The 20,090-nt window shown below is 42.4% G+C and overlaps 1 protein-coding gene across 1 annotated transcript in view; it reads left to right on the top strand.

Annotated features, from left to right (window-relative positions):
• LOC121278233 (inactive tyrosine-protein kinase 7-like) overlaps positions 1–20,090 on the top strand; it is a 355,699-nt gene that overhangs the window by 225,952 nt on the left and 109,657 nt on the right. The window contains exon 6 of the mRNA XM_041188452.1: positions 2,735–2,865. Coding sequence (XP_041044386.1) covers positions 2,735–2,865 — 131 coding nt within the window. The remainder of the gene's footprint in view (positions 1–2,734; positions 2,866–20,090) is intronic.

The raw sequence follows: 20,090 nt of genomic DNA, 5'->3' as shown, positions 1-20,090 counted from the left end.
ACAAGATATAGCTTTGAGTTTAATTTATTTTATTTGCGTGTTAAGAAAGGTGAAACCTGGGTTTGGTTTCATTTTAAAATTTCTTTTTGAGGTGCAGCCAGGAACTCTTCAGGCCTTGTTTGTATACATGCATTTTTAATGCAGTTTTGTGACTCTTGAAGTGATGGGTTACCAAAGGGTTAGTAGTTTAGGAAAGTTAAAAGGAACACAAAAAGTAGGAAAAAACTTGCTATTGCCTAGCAACAGGAGATCAGAGGAAGACCCACAAACAGGGAGAAACAGAAAGGCAGATTTTAGTTCAGTCGATATGTGTATACCACAGAATGAGGACAGAAAAGGTCTCAGACACTCTCTCTAGCTGGAAATGATGCCAGACTGCTGAGGAAATGAGTTTAAGTTGAGTCTAAAGTTGAAGTAATAGTTAATTTAGAGCCAATTTTCTGGATATTTCAAGGAAGATACCAATTGTGGAAGCTCTTCAAGTGAATGTTCAGAAGTCTACTGGAAAAGAAACCTCTTTGCAACTGAACCAGCTCCACCCTTGGTGTGGAAATAGTGGTACCACTTCACTGGACTGTTGGGTCTATAAGACCGTAAAACATAGGAACAGAAATAGGCCATTGGCCATCTAGTCTGCTCCACCTTTCATTGAGATTATGGCTGATCTGATAATCCTCAACTCCACTTTGCTGCCTTTTCCCCATAACCCTTGATTCCCATACTGATTAAAAATCTGTGTGGTCTAACTAGTGTCTTGTATTGTTTTAACAATACTTCCCTATTTTTATACTCCATTCCCTTTGAAATAAAGGCCAACATTCCATTTGCCTTACCTATTACCTGCTGAACTTGTGTGTTAGCTTTTTGTGATTCATGCATGAGGACCCCCCAAATCCCTCTATGCTGCAGCTTTCTTCAGTCTTTCTCCATTTAAGTAATATTCAGCTCCTCTATTCTTCCTGCCAAAGTGCATAATCTCACACTTCCCCACATTATATTCCATCTGCCATGTTTTTTCCCACTCACTTCACCTGTCTGTATCCATCTGTAGACTCGTTGTGCCATCCTCACCACTTGCTTTCCCGCCTATTTTTGTCATCCACTAACTTGGCGATAGTACATTTAATTCACTCATCCAAGTCATTAATATATATTGTAAATAATTGTGGCCACAGAACTGATCCCTGTGGCACTCCACTAGTTACAGGCTGCCATCCTCAAATTTGACCCTCGTATCCCAACTCTTTGTCTTCCAGTAGTTAGCCAGCCCTCTATCCACGCTAATATACTACCCCCAACACCATGGGCTCTTATCTTATTAAGTAGCCTTGTGTGGTAACTTATTGGACACCTTTTGGAAATCCAAATATATTACATCTACTGATTCCCCTTTACTTATCCTACTTGTTACCTCAAAGAATTCTAATAAATTTATCAGGCATGATTTCCCCTTCATGAAGCCATGCTGAATCTGCTTGATTAGATTATTTTCTAAATGCTGTGCAATTACACCCTTTATAATAGACCAACGTTTTCCCAATGACAGATGTTAAGCTAACTGGCTTTGTTACCTGTTTTTTGTCTCCCTCCCTTTTCGAATAAGGGTGTTACATTGGCAGTTTCCTAATCCTCTGGGACTTTTCCAGAATCTAAAGACTCTTGGAAGATTACTACCAGTGCATCCACTATCTCTGTTTCCTTTAATATTCTAGGATGCAACCCATCAGGTCCAGGTGACTTATCAGTCTTTTACCCCGTTAGTTTCCCTAGTACTTTTTCTCTAGTGATCGTTACTGTATTTATTTCCTCCCTGCTTTTTTGCCCCATGATTATTTAGCATTTTTGGTATGCTATTAGTGTCTTCTACCGTGAAACTGATGCAAAGTATTTATTCAATTATTGTAAGGGTAATACTGGAATAAAAGGGATGCTGTGAGTTTGAATCATTTTTTCCTTGGTGTCTGTGTTGAAATCTTTCCAACCTTTTTATTGTCTAATGTCATATAGTTAATATTTCTTGTTTAATAAATGTTTTATCTTTTTGTTTAAAAAGTCAAAGCAGACTCCTGTGAATCTATTTCATTGATTATGTATCCTCCACAGTTTAAAGAAAATTTAAAAAATATATGATCTGTCAAGCCAAGTTCCATTCTGGGATCTCACTTGTCCAGTAATAACAACATCAGCTGGGATCATAACGCCGTTATTTTCCAAGTGCCCAGTTATGACATCCTTTTTAATAGATTCTAGCATTTTCCGTACTACCAATGTCAGGCTAACGGTCTGTTTTTTCTCTCCTTTTTTAAATAGTGAGGTTACATTTGCAACCTTCTAATCTGCAGGAACTGTTTCAGAATTATAGAATTTTGGAAGATGACTGCCAGTGCAGCCACTATCTCAACAGCCCCTTCTTTCAACTCTTAAGATGTAGATCATCAGGTTCAGGGGATCTATCAACTTCTAATCCCAATAATTTCTTCAGTACCACTTTTTTACTAATACTGATTTCTTTCAAGTCCTCAATCACGTTTATCCCTTGGTTCTCCAGTGTTTCAGGGTGATTTTTTTTTGTACCTTCCTCTGTGAAGACAGACACAAAGTATTTGTTCACTTTCGGCAGTTGCTGTTGGTGGAGCCACATCTCAGCATGCTGAAGCTCTAGAATGTGGGAACCGCAAAGCTACCAAGAGAGGGCAGTATTAGCCTATATTTAACCTGAATCTTTTCTCCTTAGGACAATTGTATTTGCTAATGGCTCCCTGCTACTTACCAACGTGAAACCTCGCAGCTTTGGTGTGTACAGATGTGTTGGTCGCGGTCCAAGAGGGAAACCCACAGTGCTGGAAGCTGCACTACGCATGGCAGGTATGAATGAAGAACAACGTACATATTAAATCTCAGCCACCACATTCATGTGCTGCAGTATGAAGTTGGTACTGCAGACATCATAATGCTGGAAAGGAAGCAAAGACTAACTTTTATTTTTTATCCTTTCTTTCTCTTTTCCTTCCACAGTAGATTGTTGGAACAGCAATGCTCAGAACGTAACTGTATCAAAAATCACTGCAGCTTTGAGCGAAGTTTCAATGAATATTTTAAGTGGAGGAAGATAAAGACTTTTATAGTATTAGTATTTGATTGTTCTAACAAGGAGCCAGGCTTCTGCTACTTTAAAATTCTTAAAATTCATAACTTAACAGGCACGTGTAAGATACAATCATGTCCCTCTTTACAGTTATGGAATGGAATTGGTTCAAATTTTCAGCTGATTTTCTGTCAGTTAGAGGTCAAATATTTTCCTCACTTCCAAAATGGATGACAGTTTGATTATCAACATAATTAATTGGATTGGTTCAAAGTTCTTGCAGCTTCTATGGACAACAGCTGGGACTACAGAGAGGAGGAGCATACTGACCACAGCACTGTGGTACAGGGGAACATTCAATTGGGAAGAGGAAAAAGGAACGTAGGACAATATAGTTAAGGGGATAGACACAGTTCTGTAAAGCCGAGAGCGAGAGTCCCAAAGGCTGTGTTTACCTGCATGATGTCAGGATTCGGAATGTCTCCTTGGGGCTAGAGAAGAACTTGGAATAGGAGGGAGTGGATCCAGATGTCATGGTCCATACGGGTGCTAATGATGTAAGCAGAACTACAAAAGAGGTTCTGCTAAGGGTGTATGAACAACTAAGAGCTAAATTAAAAAGCAGAACCACAAAGCTATTGAAGCTTGGCATGTTAGAAATTGGCTTTGATTTATGGGGCGCTGGCACAAATACTGGAGAACGAGGAATCTGTACTGTTGGGACAGCCTTCACTTGAACCATGCTGGGACCAGGGCTCTCGTGAACTGTATATCTAGGGCTGTAGCGAGGGCTTTAAATTAAATGGGTGGGGTTGGGGGAGGGTTCACATGAGCTGATTTAGGAAGTTAAAGAGAAAGGACAAGGCAATAGTGCAGGGTAGAGATATTGGCAATGATAGCCAGAGTGTGACAGGAATTGTCAGAGTGTACAAACATAAGGATGCACCAGCAAATAAATTCGGAGTAGGGAAAAATGGTAAAACACAAAATTAAAGGCTATTTATGTGAGTGCAAGATGGATGAATTGATAACAGAAATAGAAATAAATGGGTGTGATAGCCATTACAGAGATGTGGTTGCAAAGTGACTAAGGCTGGGAACTGAACATTCAAGGGTATTTGACATTTCAGAAGGATAGGAAAAAGGAAAAAGGGGTGAGGAGCACTGTTAACAGAGGATAAGATCAGCACAGTAGTGAGAAATAATTTTGGCTTGGAAGATCAAGATGTAAAATCACTTTGGCTGGAAATAAAAACTAGCAAAGGAAATAAGTCATGAGTGGGAGTATTTTGTCAGCCCCTAACAAAAGTTATGCTGTAGGACAGAATATATGTCAAGAAATAATGGGGGCTTATAAGAAAGGAACTGCAATAATGTTGGGAAATTTTAATCTTCATATTGATTAGAAAAATCAAATTGGCAAAGATAGCCTTGAAAATGAGTTCATAGAGTATATTCAAGGAAGTCTTTTTTTAAAACAGAAAGTTCTGGAACCAACGAGGAACAGGCTGTTTGACTTGATACTGAGACAGCATTAATTAATGAACTCGTAATAAAGAACCCTCCAGGCATGAGTGATTATCACATGATAGAATCTCACATTCAGTTTGAGGGTGCGTAAATTGGGTCTGAAACCAGTGTCTTAAACTTAAGTAAAGGCTATTAGACTATGTTGGCTACAGTGGACTGAGAAAATAGGTTAAAAGGTAAGACAGTAGAGAAGTGGTAGACATTTAAAAACTCAACAAGAGATATTCCATTGAGAAAGAAAGACTCCATGAGAAGATGCACTGTGGCTAATTAAGGATTTTACGAATGGTATCAAATTGGAAGGAAAGGTGTACAATACTGTGAAGATTAGTGGTAGGCCAAATGATTGGGAAAATCTTAGAAACCAGCAAAAGATGACCAAAAAAAGACTAAAGAGGGAGAAATTAGAATATGGGAGTAAGCTTGCAAGAAACGTTAGAACAGACTGTTAGAGCTTCTGCAAGTATACAAAAAAAGAAAGAAAATAGCTAAAATAAGCAGCGGTCCCTTATAAGATGAGACTGGAGAATTAATAATGGGAAACAAGGAAATGGCAGAGACTTCGAAAATTGTTGTTAAACCTGTCTTCACCGTTGAAGGCACAAAAAACATTCCCAGAATAGTAGAAAGTCAAAAAGAAATTAAACCAGGTGGGCCATCCACATCGACCTCTGCACTGGAAGCGACAACGGCATACCCAGCCCTGTCGACCTTCCTGCAAAGTCCTCCTTACTATCAACTGGGGACTTGTGCCAAAATTGGGAGAACTGTAGTCAAGCAACATACTGACATAGTCATACTCACAGAATCATGCCTTGCAGACAATGTCCCAGGCTCCACCATCCCCATCCCTGGGTATATCTTGACCCATTGGCAGGACAGACTCACCAGAGGTGGCAGCACAGTGGTATACAATTAAGGAAGGAGTTGCACTGGGAGTCCTTAAGATGGGCTGTGGGCTCCATGAAGTCTCATGGCATCAGATCAAACAAAGGCAAGGAAACCTCCAGCTAATTACCATTGAAAAGTTACAGCACAGAAGGAGGTCATTCAGCCCATCTTGTCCATACCAGCCCGACGACACCCAGGTGCCCTTTCTAATCCCACCTTCCTGCACCCGGCCCATTGCCCTGCAGCTTATAGCACTTTAGGTGCAGATCCAGGTACTTTTTAAAAGATTTTAAAGTTTCTGCCTCTACCACCAACTTGGGCAGCGAATTCCAGACACCCACTACACTCTGTGTAAAAAAAGTTCTTCCTCATGTCCCCCTACACCTTCTGCCACTTATCTTGAATCTATGTCCCCTGCTTCTAGAATTCTCCACCAAGGGAAACAATTTTATCCTGTCCACTCTATCTATTCCCCTCATAATTTTGTACACCTCAATCAAGTCACCTCTCAGCCTTCTTTGTTCTAAGGAAAATAACCCCAACCTATCCAATCTCTCCTTGTAGCTACACTTTTCTAACCCTGGCAACATTCTTGTAAACCTCCTCTGCACTCTCCAGAGCTGTTACGTCCTTCCTGTAATGTGACCAGAACTGCACGCAATACTCCAGTTGTGGCCTGACCAGTGTTTTATAAAATTCCAACATTATATCCTTACTTTTATATTCCATACCTCTACCAATGAAGGAGAGCATTCCATATGCCTTTTTTACAAACTTGTCTACTTGAACTACTGCCTTCAAGGACCTGTGTACTTGTACGCCAAGATCGCTCACTTCATCTGCCCCTCTTAGTATATTCCTATTTATTGTGTAATCCCTGTAACTGTTTGACCTCCTTAAATGTATGACCTCTCACTTCTCCATGTTAAAATCCATCTGCCACTTTACCGCCCACTCCACCAACACACCTACATCGTTTTGGAGATTATGGCTATCCTCTACACTATCCACTACTTGACCAATCTTTGCGTGATCTGCAAATTTCCCAGTTGTGCCCCCCCACGTTCACGTCCAAATCGTTAATATATAACACAAACAGCAAGGGTCCCAACACCGAGCCCTGTGGAACACCACTCGAAACACCTTTCCATTTGCAAGGGCATCCGTCGACCTTATCCTTTGTTTCCGGTTACAAAGCCAACCTTTTATCCAGTTTGCCACATTACCCAGAATCCCATGGGTTTTTACTTTCCTAACCAATCTGCCATGTGGGACCTTGTCAAATGCCTTGCTAAAATCCATGTACACAACATCCACTGCACTACCGTCATCAACCCTTCTTGTCACTTCCTCAAAGAATTCAATCAAATTTGTGAGGCAAGACCTTCCTTTAACAAATCCATGCTGACCATGCCTGACTAGTCCATGCCTTTCCACATGACAGTTAATCCATTCTCTCAGGATTGATTCTACTAATTTGCTCATCACTGATGTAAGACTAATTGGCCTATAATTGTTTGGCATTCCCTTTTTAAACAATGGAACTACGTTTGCATTTCTCCAGTCCTTCGGTACCTCCCCTGTATCTAGTGAAGATTGGAAAATCATCCTCCGAGCATCTGCTATCTCCTCCCTGACTTCCTTCAGCAGCCTTGGAAACAGTCCATCTGGCCCTGGTGACTTATCCACTTTCAAGGATTTCAGCCCTTTGAGTACTCCCTCTCTCTTTATGACTATCCCGTCCAATATCTTGCAGTGTTCCTCCTGGACTACTATATCAACATCCTCCCTTTCATTTGTAAACACAGAGACAAAATATTCATTCAAAACCCTTCCCACAGCCTCTGCGTCTACACACAAGTTTCCATCTTCATCTCTGATAGGCCCCACTTTTTCCTTAACTAACCTTTTAGCATTAATGTATTGGTAAAACATCTTTGGGTTATCTTTAACTTTACTTGCTAATCTTTTTTCATGCCCTCTCTTTGATTTCCTTATTTCCTTTTTTTAACTTTGCCCCTGCACTTCCTATATTCGTCTAGGCTATCTGCAGTGCTTAGTTCTTTGTGCCTATCATACGCTTTCTTTTTCTGTTTGATTTTCCCCTGTATTCCTCTAGACAACCAGGGAGGTCTAGATTTGGCAGTACCACTCTTATTTTTGTAGGGGACATGTCGACTTTGTACAAACATCTACCCTACATCCTCTCAACTGATGAATCAGTACTCTTCCATGTTGAACACCAATTGAAAGAAGCACTGAGGGTGGTAAGGGCACAGAATGTACTCTGGGTGGGGACTTCAGTGTCCATCACCAAGAGTGGCTCAGTAGCACCATTACTGACTGAGTGTTGAAGGACATATCTATTAGACTGGGCATGTGGCAGGTGGTCAGAGAACCAACAGGAGGGAAAAGCCTACTTGACCCCGTCCTCACCAATCTACCTGTTGCATATACATCTGTCCATGACAGTATTGGTAGGAGTGATCACCGCATAGTCCTTGTGGAGACGAAGTCCAGTCTTCATATTGAGGATACCCTCTGTCATGTTATGTGGCATGACAACTGTGCTAAATGAGAGAGATTTTGAACAGATCTAGCAACTCAAAACTGGGCATCCATGAGGTCCTGTTGGCCATCAGCAGAGGAAATGTATTCAACCACAAACTGTAATCTCATGGCCTGGCATATCCTACAGTACACATTAGTACAGTACACAAGCTGGGGATCAACCCTAGTTCAATGAGTACAGGAGAAGATACCAGGAGCAGCACCAGGCATACCTCAAAATGAGGTGTCAACCTGGTGAGGCTACAACACAGGATTAGTTGCTTGTCAAACAGTGAAAACAGCATGCGCTAGACAGAGCTAGATGATCTCTCAACCAACGGATCAAATCTAAGCTCTGCAGTCTTGCCACATCCATTCGTGAATAGTGCTGATCAATTAAATAACTCATTGGAGGAGGAGGCTGCACAAATATCCCCACCCTCAATAATGGGGAGCCCAGCACATCAATGCAAGAGATAAGGCTGAAGCATTCACAATGATCTTCAGCCTAAAGTGTCAAGTGGATGATCCATCCCGGCCTCCTCCGGAGGTCCTCAGCATCATTGATGCCAGTCATCAGCCAATTTGGTTCACTCCACATGATATGAAGAAATGGTTGAAGGCACTGGATACTGCAAAAGCTAAGGGCCCTGCCAATCTCCCGGCAACAGTACTGAGGTCATGCTCCAGAATTGACAAACTCCTAGCCAGGGTACTTGTTCCAGCACAGCTACAAAATTGGCATCTACCCAGCAATGTGGAAAATTGCCCAGGTATGTCATGCCCACAAAAAGCAGGACAAATCCAACCAGCCAATTACTGCCCCATTAGTCTACTTTCAGTCATCAGTAAAGTATTGGAACGGGTTATCAACAGTGCTATCAAGTGGCACTTGCTTAGTAATAACCTACTCTCTGATACTCAGTTTGTGTTCCACAAGGGCCACTCAGCTCCTGACCACATGACAGCATTGGTCCAAACATGGACAAAAGAGCTGAACTCCAGAGGTGAGGTGAGAGTGACTGCTTTTGACATCAAGGCAGCATTTGACAGTGTGGCATCAAGGAGCCCTGGCAAAACTGGAGTCAAAGGGAATCAGGGGGAAAACTCTCAGCTGGCTGTAATTATACCTAGCACAAAGGAAAATGGTTGTGGATGTGCAGACCCAGATTATCACTGCAGGAGTTCCTCAGGGTAGTGTCCTAGGCCCAGCCAATTTCAGCTGCTTCATCAATGACCTTCCCTCAATCACAAGGTCAGAAGTGGGGATGTTTGCTGATGATCATACAAACAGTCCTTGTCCATATGCAGCAAGACCAGGACAACACTCAGGCTTGGGCTGATAAGTGGCAAGTGTTATAAGGGTTTGTTCAGTATGTAATGTTGAACAGTAGTATTTATTGGTAATGCATAACTATGTACATTTTACAAAGTATAGCCCAAACTAGGAGTTAAATTCATATTGACTTCTCCTTGATACTCTCCATACAACTGCCTCCTGTCTATTGTCACATGTGTCTCTACATTCTGTGGGCAGTACTGATTTCAAGTCCCACTTTAACCCTTGATAAGCCGAACACCCTTATACTACAGCGAGTAACAGCCGTGCCATGCAAGTGGCAAGAAATGACTATGTAACCATCTCCTCCCCTTGACATTCAAAACATTGCCATCACTAAATTGCCCATGATCAACATCCTGGGAGTTACCACTGACCAGAAACTCAACTGGAACATGATGGATACACTCCACTTGCCTAGATAAGTGCACCGCTCGAGAAGCTTGACACCATCCAGGATAAATCAACCTGCTGGATTGGCACCCCATCCACCACCGATGTACAGTGGCAGCACTCTGTACCATATGCAAGCTGGAATCCTGGAACTCCCTTCCTAATAGCACTGTGGGTGTACCTACATCTCATGGACTGCAGCAGTTGAAGAAAGCAGCTCACACCACTTAACAGCAAGAATAAAACAAGAATTAAGGGCAAAAGGGAAGGAGAAACTTACAATTACTATCACCAGAGAAAAATGTACCAGATAAACTAATAAGACTAATGGCTGATAAGTTCAATGAACCTGATCGCCTGCATTCCAGGGTTTTAAATAACGTGGCTGCAGAAATAATGGGTGCATTGGTTGTAATCTTTCAAAATTCCCCATATTCGGAAATTTCCCAGTGGATTGGAAAATCATAAATGTAACATCTTTACTCAGGAAAGGAGAGATACAAAAAGCAAGAAACTATAGGCCAGTTAACCTAACATCTGTCATTGGGAAAAATAGTGGAACCAGGTAGCAGGACATCTAGAAAATCAGTAAAATCAAGCAAAGTCAACATGGTTTTATGAAAGGAAAATTGTGTTTGACAAATTTATTAGAGTTCTTTGAAGATGTAACAATCAGGGTAGATAAAGGGCAACCGGTAGACATGTATTTGGATTCCCAAAAGACTTTAGATAATGAGCCACATTAAAAGTTTACTACACAAGATAAGAGCTCATGGTGTTGAGGGTAATATATTAGCATGGAAAGAGGATTACCTAACTAACAGGAAACAGTTGGGATAAATGGTTCATTTTCAAGTTGGCAAACTATAACTAACGGAGTCCCACAAGGATTGGTGCTGGTGCCTCAACTATTTACAATCTATATGACTTGGAAGAAGGGACCGAGTGTATTTTAGCCAAATTTGCTGACAATACAAAGAAGGTAGGAAAGCAAATTGTAAGGACAGCAGAATGTAAAGGGATATATAGATATGTTAAGTGAGTGGGCAAAAAATGTAGCAAATGGAGCATAATGTGGGAAAATAAATGGTTTTCTACTTTCACAGTATCTTTACAGTGCAGAAAGAGGCCATTTGGCCCATCAAGTCTGCACTGACTCTCTGAAAGAGCATTCCACCTAGTCACACTCCCCTGCTTCATCCCCGTAACCTTGCATATTTTTTTCTTTTCAGGTAGCAATCCAATTCTCTTTTCAATACCTTGATCAAACCTACCTCCACCACCCTTTCAGGAAGTTTGTTCCAGAATCCAACCACCCTCTGGATGAAAAAACTTTTCCTCACATCACATTTACTCCTGCCAATTATTTTGAATCTGTGCCCTCTAGTTCTTGATGTTCTCTTGAGTGGGAACAGTTTCTCACTATTTATCCTGTCCAAACCCCTCAGGATCTTGAACACCTCCATCAAGTCTCCTCTCAGCCTTCTTTTCTCCAAGGAAAACAGTCCCAACCTCTCCATCCTAACTTCATAGCTGCTGTTCGTTATCCCTGGAATGATTCTTGTGAATTTCCTCTGTAGTCTCCCCAATGCCTTCACATTCTTCCTCAAGTATGGCATCCAGAACTGGATGCAGTATTCCAGATGAGGCCTAACTTGTGTCTTATACAAGTTCAACATGACCTCCTTACTGTAGTACTCAGTAGCCCTATTAATAAAGCATAAGATACTGCATGCTTTATTGACTGCTCTCTCAAAACATGCCCTGCCGTCTTCGATGACCTATGTCTATACACCGAGGTCCCTTTGTTCCTGCACCTCCTTTAGAGGCTCTCCCTTTATTTTATACTGTTTCATCATATTTTTTCTGCCAAAATGGATCACCTCACACTTCTTTGCATTGAACTAAATCTGCCATTTGTCTGCTCAATCCACCAACAGGTCTTTGTCCTTTTGAAGTTCAAGACTATCCACATAACAGTTGACAATATTTCCAATCTTTGTATCATCCACAAATCTTGAAATCATGTCCTGCACACCACAGTCTAGGTCATTAATATATATCAGGAAGAGCAAGGATCGCACCACTGACCACTGGGGAACTCCACTTTGGCAGGAAGAATAGGAAAACAGAATATTATTGAAATTGTGAGAGACTGCAGAATGCTGTGGTACAGAAGGACCTGGATGCCCTTGTACAGCTCAGAAAGGGGGATGGAGTATATGAACATTTGAACAAGGAGCAGGCATAGGCCATTCAGCCCCTCGAGCCTACTCCGCCGCCATTTAATAAGATGATGGCTGATATGATAGTAACCTGAAATATGCATCCCTACTACTGCCGATGATCTATCGCCAGCTTGCTTACCAAGAATCTATCCACCTTTGCCTTAAAAATACTTAAGACTGTGCTTCCACCACCATTTGAGGAAGAGAGTTCCAAAGACTCATGACCCTCAGAAAAAATTTCACCTCATCTGTTTTAAATGGGCGACCCCTTATTTTTAAACAATGACCCCTAGTTCTAAATTCTTTCACAAGAGGAACATCCTCTCCACATCCACCCTGTCAAGACCCCTCAGGATCTTATAGGCTTCAATCAAGTTGCCTCTTACTCTTCTACGAACAAAAGCAGGAAAAGTCTTATTACAAAACAAAAACAGAATTACCTGGAAAAACTCAGCAGGTCTGGCAGCATCGGCGGAGAAGAAAAGAGTTAACGTTTCGAGTCCGTATGACTCTTCAACAGAACTAAGGAAAAATAGAAGAGGTGAAATATAAGCTGGTTTAAGCGGTGGGGGGGGGGAGGTGGTGGAACAGATAGAGCTGGATAGAGGGCCAGTGATAGGTGGAGACAACCTAAAGATGTCACAGGCAAAAGGACAAAGAGGTGTTGAAGCTGGTGATATTATCTAAGGAATGTGATAATCAAGGTACAAACAGCCCTAGATGGGGGGTGGGGGGGGGTGTTGGGGGGGAGGGATCGAAATTGGCCAAAAGGCAGAGATAAAACAATGAATGGAAATACATTTAAAAATAATGGAAATAGGTGGGAAAAGAAAAATCTATATAAATTATTGGAAAAAGATGCACTGTTGACAGATTTCAAAAGTTTTTTCGTTGGACGTGCAAGGAATTGCAATTCCTACTTCCAAAATAGGTTTCACCACAGGAATTTGTTAAATTGTGTGTCTTTCGAAAAGAAAGCTTGCGAAGATAGTGCCTGTTGATTGCTTAATCGCAAGATAGAGGAACATTTGGAAATGGTGAACTCAGCTGCACTACACATTTTAAGACATCAGATTTTGCAAAGTCTAGCACTTGCACGTAGACATTATGTGGGCTTTCACACTGAAAGAACAAATCAGTGTGAAAGCCCACATAATGTCTACGTGCAATTGCTAGACTTTGCAAAATCTGATGTCTTAAAATGTGTAGTGCAGCTGAGTTCACCATTTCCAAATGTTCCTCTGTCTTGCGATTAAGCAATCAACAGGCACTATCTTCGCAAGCTTTCTTTTCTAAAGACACACAATTTAACAAATTCCTGTGGTGAAACCTATTTTGGAAGTAGGAATTGCAATTCCTTGCACGTCCAACGAAAAAACTTTTGAAATCTGTCAACAGTGCATCTTTTTCCAATAATTTATATAGATTTTTCTTTTCCCACCTATTTCCATTATTTTTAAATGTATTCCATTCATTGTTTTATCTCTGCCTTTTGGCCAATTTCGATCCCTCCCCCCAAACCCCCCCCCCAATCTAGGGCTGTTTGTACCTTGATTATCACATTCCTTAGATAATATCACCAGCTTCAACACCTCTTTGTCCTTTTGCCTGTGACATCTTTAGGTTGTCTCCACCTATCACTGACCCTCTATCCAGCTCTATCTGTCCCACCACCTCCCCCCCCCCCCGCCACTGCTTAAACCAGCTTATATTTCACCTCTTCTATTTTTCCTTAGTTCTGTTGAAGAGTCATACGGACTCGAAACGTTAACTCTTTTCTTCTCCGCCGATGCTGCCAGACCTGCTGAGTTTTTCCAGGTAATTCTGTTTTTGTTTTGGATTTCCAGCATTCGCAGTTTTTTTGTTTTTAAAGTCTTATTACAACTGTACAAGACGTTGATGAGACCACAGCTGGAGTACTGTGCACAGTTTTAGTTTCCATATTTAAAGAGGTCTGTACTTACATTGGAGGCAGTTCAGAGAAGGTTCACTAGGTTGATCCCTGGGATGAAGGGTTGTCCAGTGGGGAAGTTTGAGCAGTTTGGACTGATAATACTTGGAGCTTAGAAGAATGAGATGTGATTTTATTGAAACATTAGGTTATGAGGGGGCTTAACAGAGTAGATGCTGAAAGAATGTGGGGGAATCTAGATCTAAGGAGCACAGTATAAAAAAAGGGGTCTCTATTTAAGACAGAGTTGAGTTTCTTCTCTGAGGGTCGTTAATCTTTGGAGTTAACTACTACAAAAATCAGTGGAGACTGGGTCATTAAATATATTCAAGGCCGAGTTAGGCAGATTTTTGATTGACAAGTGCGTCAAGGATTATATGGGCCCGGCAGGAAATTGGAGTTAAAGCCACAGTTAGCTCAGCGATGATCTTATTTAATGGCAGAGGAGGTTTGAGGAGCCATATGCATTAATTCTCTTGTTCTTATGTGCTTAAGCATTTTTGGCATAAAAATCTAGAGCAGTTTCCTAAATATTAAGAAAATATCCTGATAATCTAAAAGCTGAGTAAGGTTGCAAACTGAGGAGAGGACATCAGAAGTGGTGTTTGTATTTTGTTTTAATATTGTTTGGTATTTTTTATATAAGGTTAAGACTGTCAAATGCCATGAGCAGTTTGAATAAAAGTTGTTAGCGGAACAGTTGTGTGAGCTGAAGTCTAAGGAGTGTTACTAGCAAAATGCCACATTTGGATGTTTTTAACCTTAGAAACACCAAGATAATATCTCTGGGGAGCAGGTCTTTTTTTGGTCATTCAGTTTTCTTTCTCCCTCTCCTTCTCTAACTCCACCCTGAGCAAAAATCTTTTAGGGTTGGGGTATATAGTTCCATAGTTGTTACTACACATAAAACTGTTCCTGCATTTATGTGGCAATATATAAAAATGTTTGAGTGCTTCAGAGGCATAATCAAAAAGTACATAGATAATTCTGGCAAGGTCCTGGAAGTTGAAAATAAAATGCCAGCATCTTCTATGTTTGCAAATTTTTGCATTTAAAACGCAAGCAAAATTACATGTAAAATTGACAGAATGCAACTGATGAAATGTACTGTGGATAGAAGATGGAGATGGGAGCAGGTAGGAGAGGGAGAAGAACAGCCAAAGAAAGAAAGCTGATGCCTGAGGCCTGTTCCTAGGCCATGGGGTAATGGTGTCCAGAAAGGGCAATTATAAGCAGTAGTATGATATAGCCAGGTAAAACAACAACAGTAAGATGTAGTTGCAAGTCACTCAGAAGTGGAGATTATGTGATTGTCTAGGAATAGATTGCAGCCTCTGAGCAAGTGCATGTTTCAGCTGGTGGGTAAATTATCGGTCAAGTAGACTGCTTTGTCCTGATGATATTGAGGTTCTTTGAGTGTTGTTAAGCTGTTCCCATCCAGCCAAGTGTAAGGGATCTCATCTTGTAGGCGGTGAAGAGACTGTAGTGGCGGGGCGGTGGCCAGGAGGTGAGCCACTTGCCACATAAGATCCAGACTCTGATCTTCTCTAGGAGTCACGTTGTTTTGGCTGAAGTAATGAAGAGCTTCATCAATGGTGACCCTATATTATTGGTGATAGACTCACTGGTAATGCTATTGCATGTTGTGAGGTGGTGATTAGACTCTGTCCTGTTAGAGATGGTCATAGTCTGCCATTTATGTAGCAAGAATGTTATTTGTCACCGGTCTTTTTATGTCCTGATTCAATGTTTATGTCACAATGAGCAATCCATCCAGTTTTATTCTTTAAAAACAAAAAAACTGCGGATGCTGGAAATCCAAAACAAAAACAGAATTACCTGGAAAAACTCAGCAGGTCTGGCAGCATCGGTGGAGAAGAAAAGAGTTGACGTTTCGAGTCCTCATGACCCTTCGACAGAACTTGAGTTCGAGTCCAGGAAAGAGCTGAAATATAAGCTGGTTTAAGGTGTGTGTGTGGGGGGCGGAGAGATAGAGAGACAGAGAGGTGGAGGGGGTTGGTGTGGTTGTAGCGACAAACAAGCAGTGATAGAAGCAGATCATCAAAAGATGTCAACAACAATAGTACAATAGAACACATAGGTGTTAAAGTTAAAGTTGGTGATATTATCTAAACGAATGTGCTAATTAAGAATGGATGGTAGGGCACTCAAGGTATAGCTCTAGTGGGTTTTTTTTTTTATATAATGGAAATAGGTGGGAAAAGGAAAATCTTTATAATTTATTGGGAAAAAAAAAAAGAAGGGGGAAACAGAAAGGGGGTGGGGATGGGGGAGGGGACTCACGACCTAAAGTTGTTGAATTCAATATTCAGTCCGGAAGGCTGTAAAGTCCCTAGTCGGAAGATGAGGTGTTGTTCCTCCAGTTTGCGTTGGGCTTCACTGGAACAATGCAGCAAGCCAAGGACAGACATGTGGGCAAGAGAGCAGGGTGGAGTGTTAAAATGGCAAGCGACAGGGAGGTTTGGGTCATTCTTGCGGACAGACCGCAGGTGTTCTGCAAAGCGGTCGCCCAGTTTACGTTTGGTCTCTCCAATGTAGAGGAGACCACATTGGGAGCAACGAATGCAGTAGACTAAGTTGGGGGAAATGCAAGTGAAATGCTGCTTCACTTGAAAGGAGTGTTTGGGTCCTTGGACGGTGAGGAGAGAGGAAGTGAAGGGGCAGGTGTTGCATCTTTTGCGTGGGCAAGGGGTTGTGCCATAGGAGGGGGTTGAGGAGTAGGGGGTGATGGAGGAGTGGACCAGGGTGTCCCGGAGGGAGCGATCCCTACGGAATGCCGATAAGGGGGGTGAAGGGAAGATGTGTTTGGTAGTGGCATCATGCTGGAGTTGGCGGAAATGGCGGAGGATGATCCTTTGAATGCGGAGGCTGGTGGGGTGATAAGTGAGGACAAGGGGGACCCTATCATGTTTCTGGGAGGGAGGAGAAGGAGTGAGGGCGGATGCGCGGGAGATGGGCCGGACACGGTTGAGGGCCCTGTCAATGACCGTGGGTGGAAAACCTCGGTTAAGGAAGAAGGAGGACATGTCAGAGGAACTGTTTTTGAATGTAGCATCATCGGAACAGATGCGACGGAGGCGAAGGAACTGAGAGAATGGGATGGAGTCCTTACAGGAAGCGGGGTGTGAGGAGCTGTAGTCGAGATAGCTGTGGGTGTCGGTGGGTTTGTAATGGATATTGGTGGACAGTCTATCACCAGAGATTGAGACAGAGAGGTCAAGGAAGGGAAGGGAAGTGTCAGAGATGGACCACGTGAAAATGATGGAGGGGTGGAGATTGGAAGCAAAATTAATAAATTTTTCCAAGTCCTGACGAGAGCATGAAGCAGCACCGAAATAATCATCGATGTACCGGAGAAAGAGTTGTGGAAGGGGGCCGGAGTTGCAGTCCTACTCCGGCCCCCTTCCACAACTCTTTCTCCGGTACATCGATGATTATTTCGGTGCTGCTTCATGCTCTCGTCAGGACTTGGAAAAATTTATTAATTTTGCTTCCAATCTCCACCCCTCCATCATTTTCACGTGGTCCATCTCTGACACTTCCCTTCCCTTCCTTGACCTCTCTGTCTCAATCTCTGGTGATAGACTGTCCACCAATATCCATTACAAACCCACCGACACCCACAGCTATCTCGACTACAGCTCCTCACACCCCGCTTCCTGTAAGGACTCCATCCCATTCTCTCAGTTCCTTCGCCTCCGTCGCATCTGTTCCGATGATGCTACATTCAAAAACAGTTCCTCTGACATGTCCTCCTTCTTCCTTAACCGAGGTTTTCCACCCACGGTCATTGACAGGGCCCTCAACCGTGTCCGGCCCATCTCCCGCGCATCCGCCCTCACTCCTTCTCCTCCCTCCCAGAAACATGATAGGGTCCCCCTTGTCCTCACTTATCACCCCACCAGCCTCCGCATTCAAAGGATCATCCTCCGCCATTTCCGCCAACTCCAGCATGATGCCACTACCAAACACATCTTCCCTTCACCCCCCTTATCGGCATTCCGTAGGGATCGCTCCCTCCGGGACACCCTGGTCCACTCCTCCATCACCCCCTACTCCTCAACCCCCTCCTATGGCACAACCCCTTGCCCACGCAAAAGATGCAACACCTGCCCCTTCACTTCCTCTCTCCTCACCGTCCAAGGACCCAAACACTCCTTTCAAGTGAAGCAGCATTTCACTTGCATTTCCCCCAACTTAGTCTACTGCATTCGTTGCTCCCAATGTGGTCTCCTCTACATTGGAGAGACCAAACGTAAACTGGGCGACCGCTTTGCAGAACACCTGCGGTCTGTCCGCAAGAATGACCCAAACCTCCCTGTCGCTTGCCATTTTAACACTCCACCCTGCTCTCTTGCCCACATGTCTGTCCTTGGCTTGCTGCATTGTTCCAGTGAAGCCCAACGCAAACTGGAGGAACAACACCTCATCTTCCGACTAGGGACTTTACAGCCTTCCGGACTGAATATTGAATTCAACAACTTTAGGTCGTGAGTCCCCTCCCCCATCCCCACCCCCTTTCTGTTTCCCCCTTCTTTTTTTTTTCCCAATAAATTATAAAGATTTTCCTTTTCCCACCTATTTCCATTATATAAAAAAAAAAACCCACTAGAGCTATACCTTGAGTGCCCTACCATCCATTCTTAATTAGCACATTCGTTTAGATAATATCACCAACTTTAACTTTAACACCTATGTGTTCTATTGTACTATTGTTGTTGACATCTTTTGATGATCTGCTTCTATCACTGCTTGTTTGTCGCTACAACCACACCAACCCCCTCCACCTCTCTGTCTCTCTATCTCTCCGCCCCCCACACACACACCTTAAACCAGCTTATATTTCAGCTCTTTCCTGGACTCGAACTCAAGTTCTGTCGAAGGGTCATGAGGACTCGAAACGTCAACTCTTTTCTTCTCCACCGATGCTGCCAGACCTGCTGAGTTTTTCCAGGTAATTCTGTTTTTGTTTCAGTTTTATTCTTTGTTCTTTTCCGAGTGGTTTGATACAATTGAATGACCTTCTGGGCCACAGAGGAGGGCATTTAAACATCTGACAAGTTAGTGTGGCACTGGAGTCACACACACAGGCTGGATGGGATAAGGACAGATATAGTGAACCAGTTGTGAAAATGCTCAATGTTTACATTGTGTACTAAGTGAAATGGAGTCATTTATGGCTCTGGTTATTGTGTAGAGTCAGAAAAGGAAAAAAGTCAAGAAATAAGAAATCTCAGATTGTAATCTTGATGGTTTTTAGAAATGCAGTACATTTTACAAAGCATGGTGGGCCTTCACAGGCAAAACTATCTGAAATGGCCTGAGGTCTTCCTAAATAATAATATTGATGCATTCCCTCCATGCCCCCCAATTGTTAAACTGTCTTTGGCCATGGAGACTGTATATTTGTCTGGAATTCCTTGGTGGGAGTTAAATGTGTAAGCTCTCTTTGCTTTGTAGTGATTTTAGTGTTGATCTGAGAAATTGCCCTCACTAGAAATAAAAAAAAAAGTGATTCTTAAAAACAATTGGCCAGATTTAGTTCTATGCTTGGCTTTTAGATGCTCCATAATACTACCTTTATACGAATGAAGCTTATCACAAATTAATTATGTACATATGAAATAGTAGCAGAAGTAGGCCATTTGGCCCCTCAAGCCTGCACCACCATTCAATAAGATCATGGCTGATCTGTTTGTGTTTTGAATTCTACATTCCCATCTATACCCGATAACTTTTGATTCCTTTGCCTAACAAGAATCTCCCTCTGCCTTGACAATATTCAGCGACCCCACTTCCACTGCCTTCTGAGGCAGAGAGTTCCGAAGTCGCACATCCCTCTGAGTGAAAAAAATTCTTCTCTCTGTCCTGAAAGGGCAACCTCTAATTTTAAAACAGTGCCCCATAGTTCTGGACTCACCCAAAGGAGTTAACATCCTTTCCATATCCACCTTGTCAATACCATTCAGGATCTTATATACTTCAATCAAGTCACCCCTCAATCTTCTAAACTCCAATGGAAACAGCCCAGTCTGTCAAATCTACATTCCCAAGACAACCCGCTCATTCCAGGTATCAATCTAGTAAACCTCCTCTGAACCG

This window comes from Carcharodon carcharias, chromosome 5 (genome assembly GCF_017639515.1).
Source record: "Carcharodon carcharias isolate sCarCar2 chromosome 5, sCarCar2.pri, whole genome shotgun sequence".
In the NCBI taxonomy this organism is placed as follows: Eukaryota; Metazoa; Chordata; class Chondrichthyes; order Lamniformes; family Lamnidae; genus Carcharodon; species Carcharodon carcharias.
Note: the sequence above shows the minus strand (reverse complement) of the source record. Positions and strands in the feature narration are given on the sequence as shown.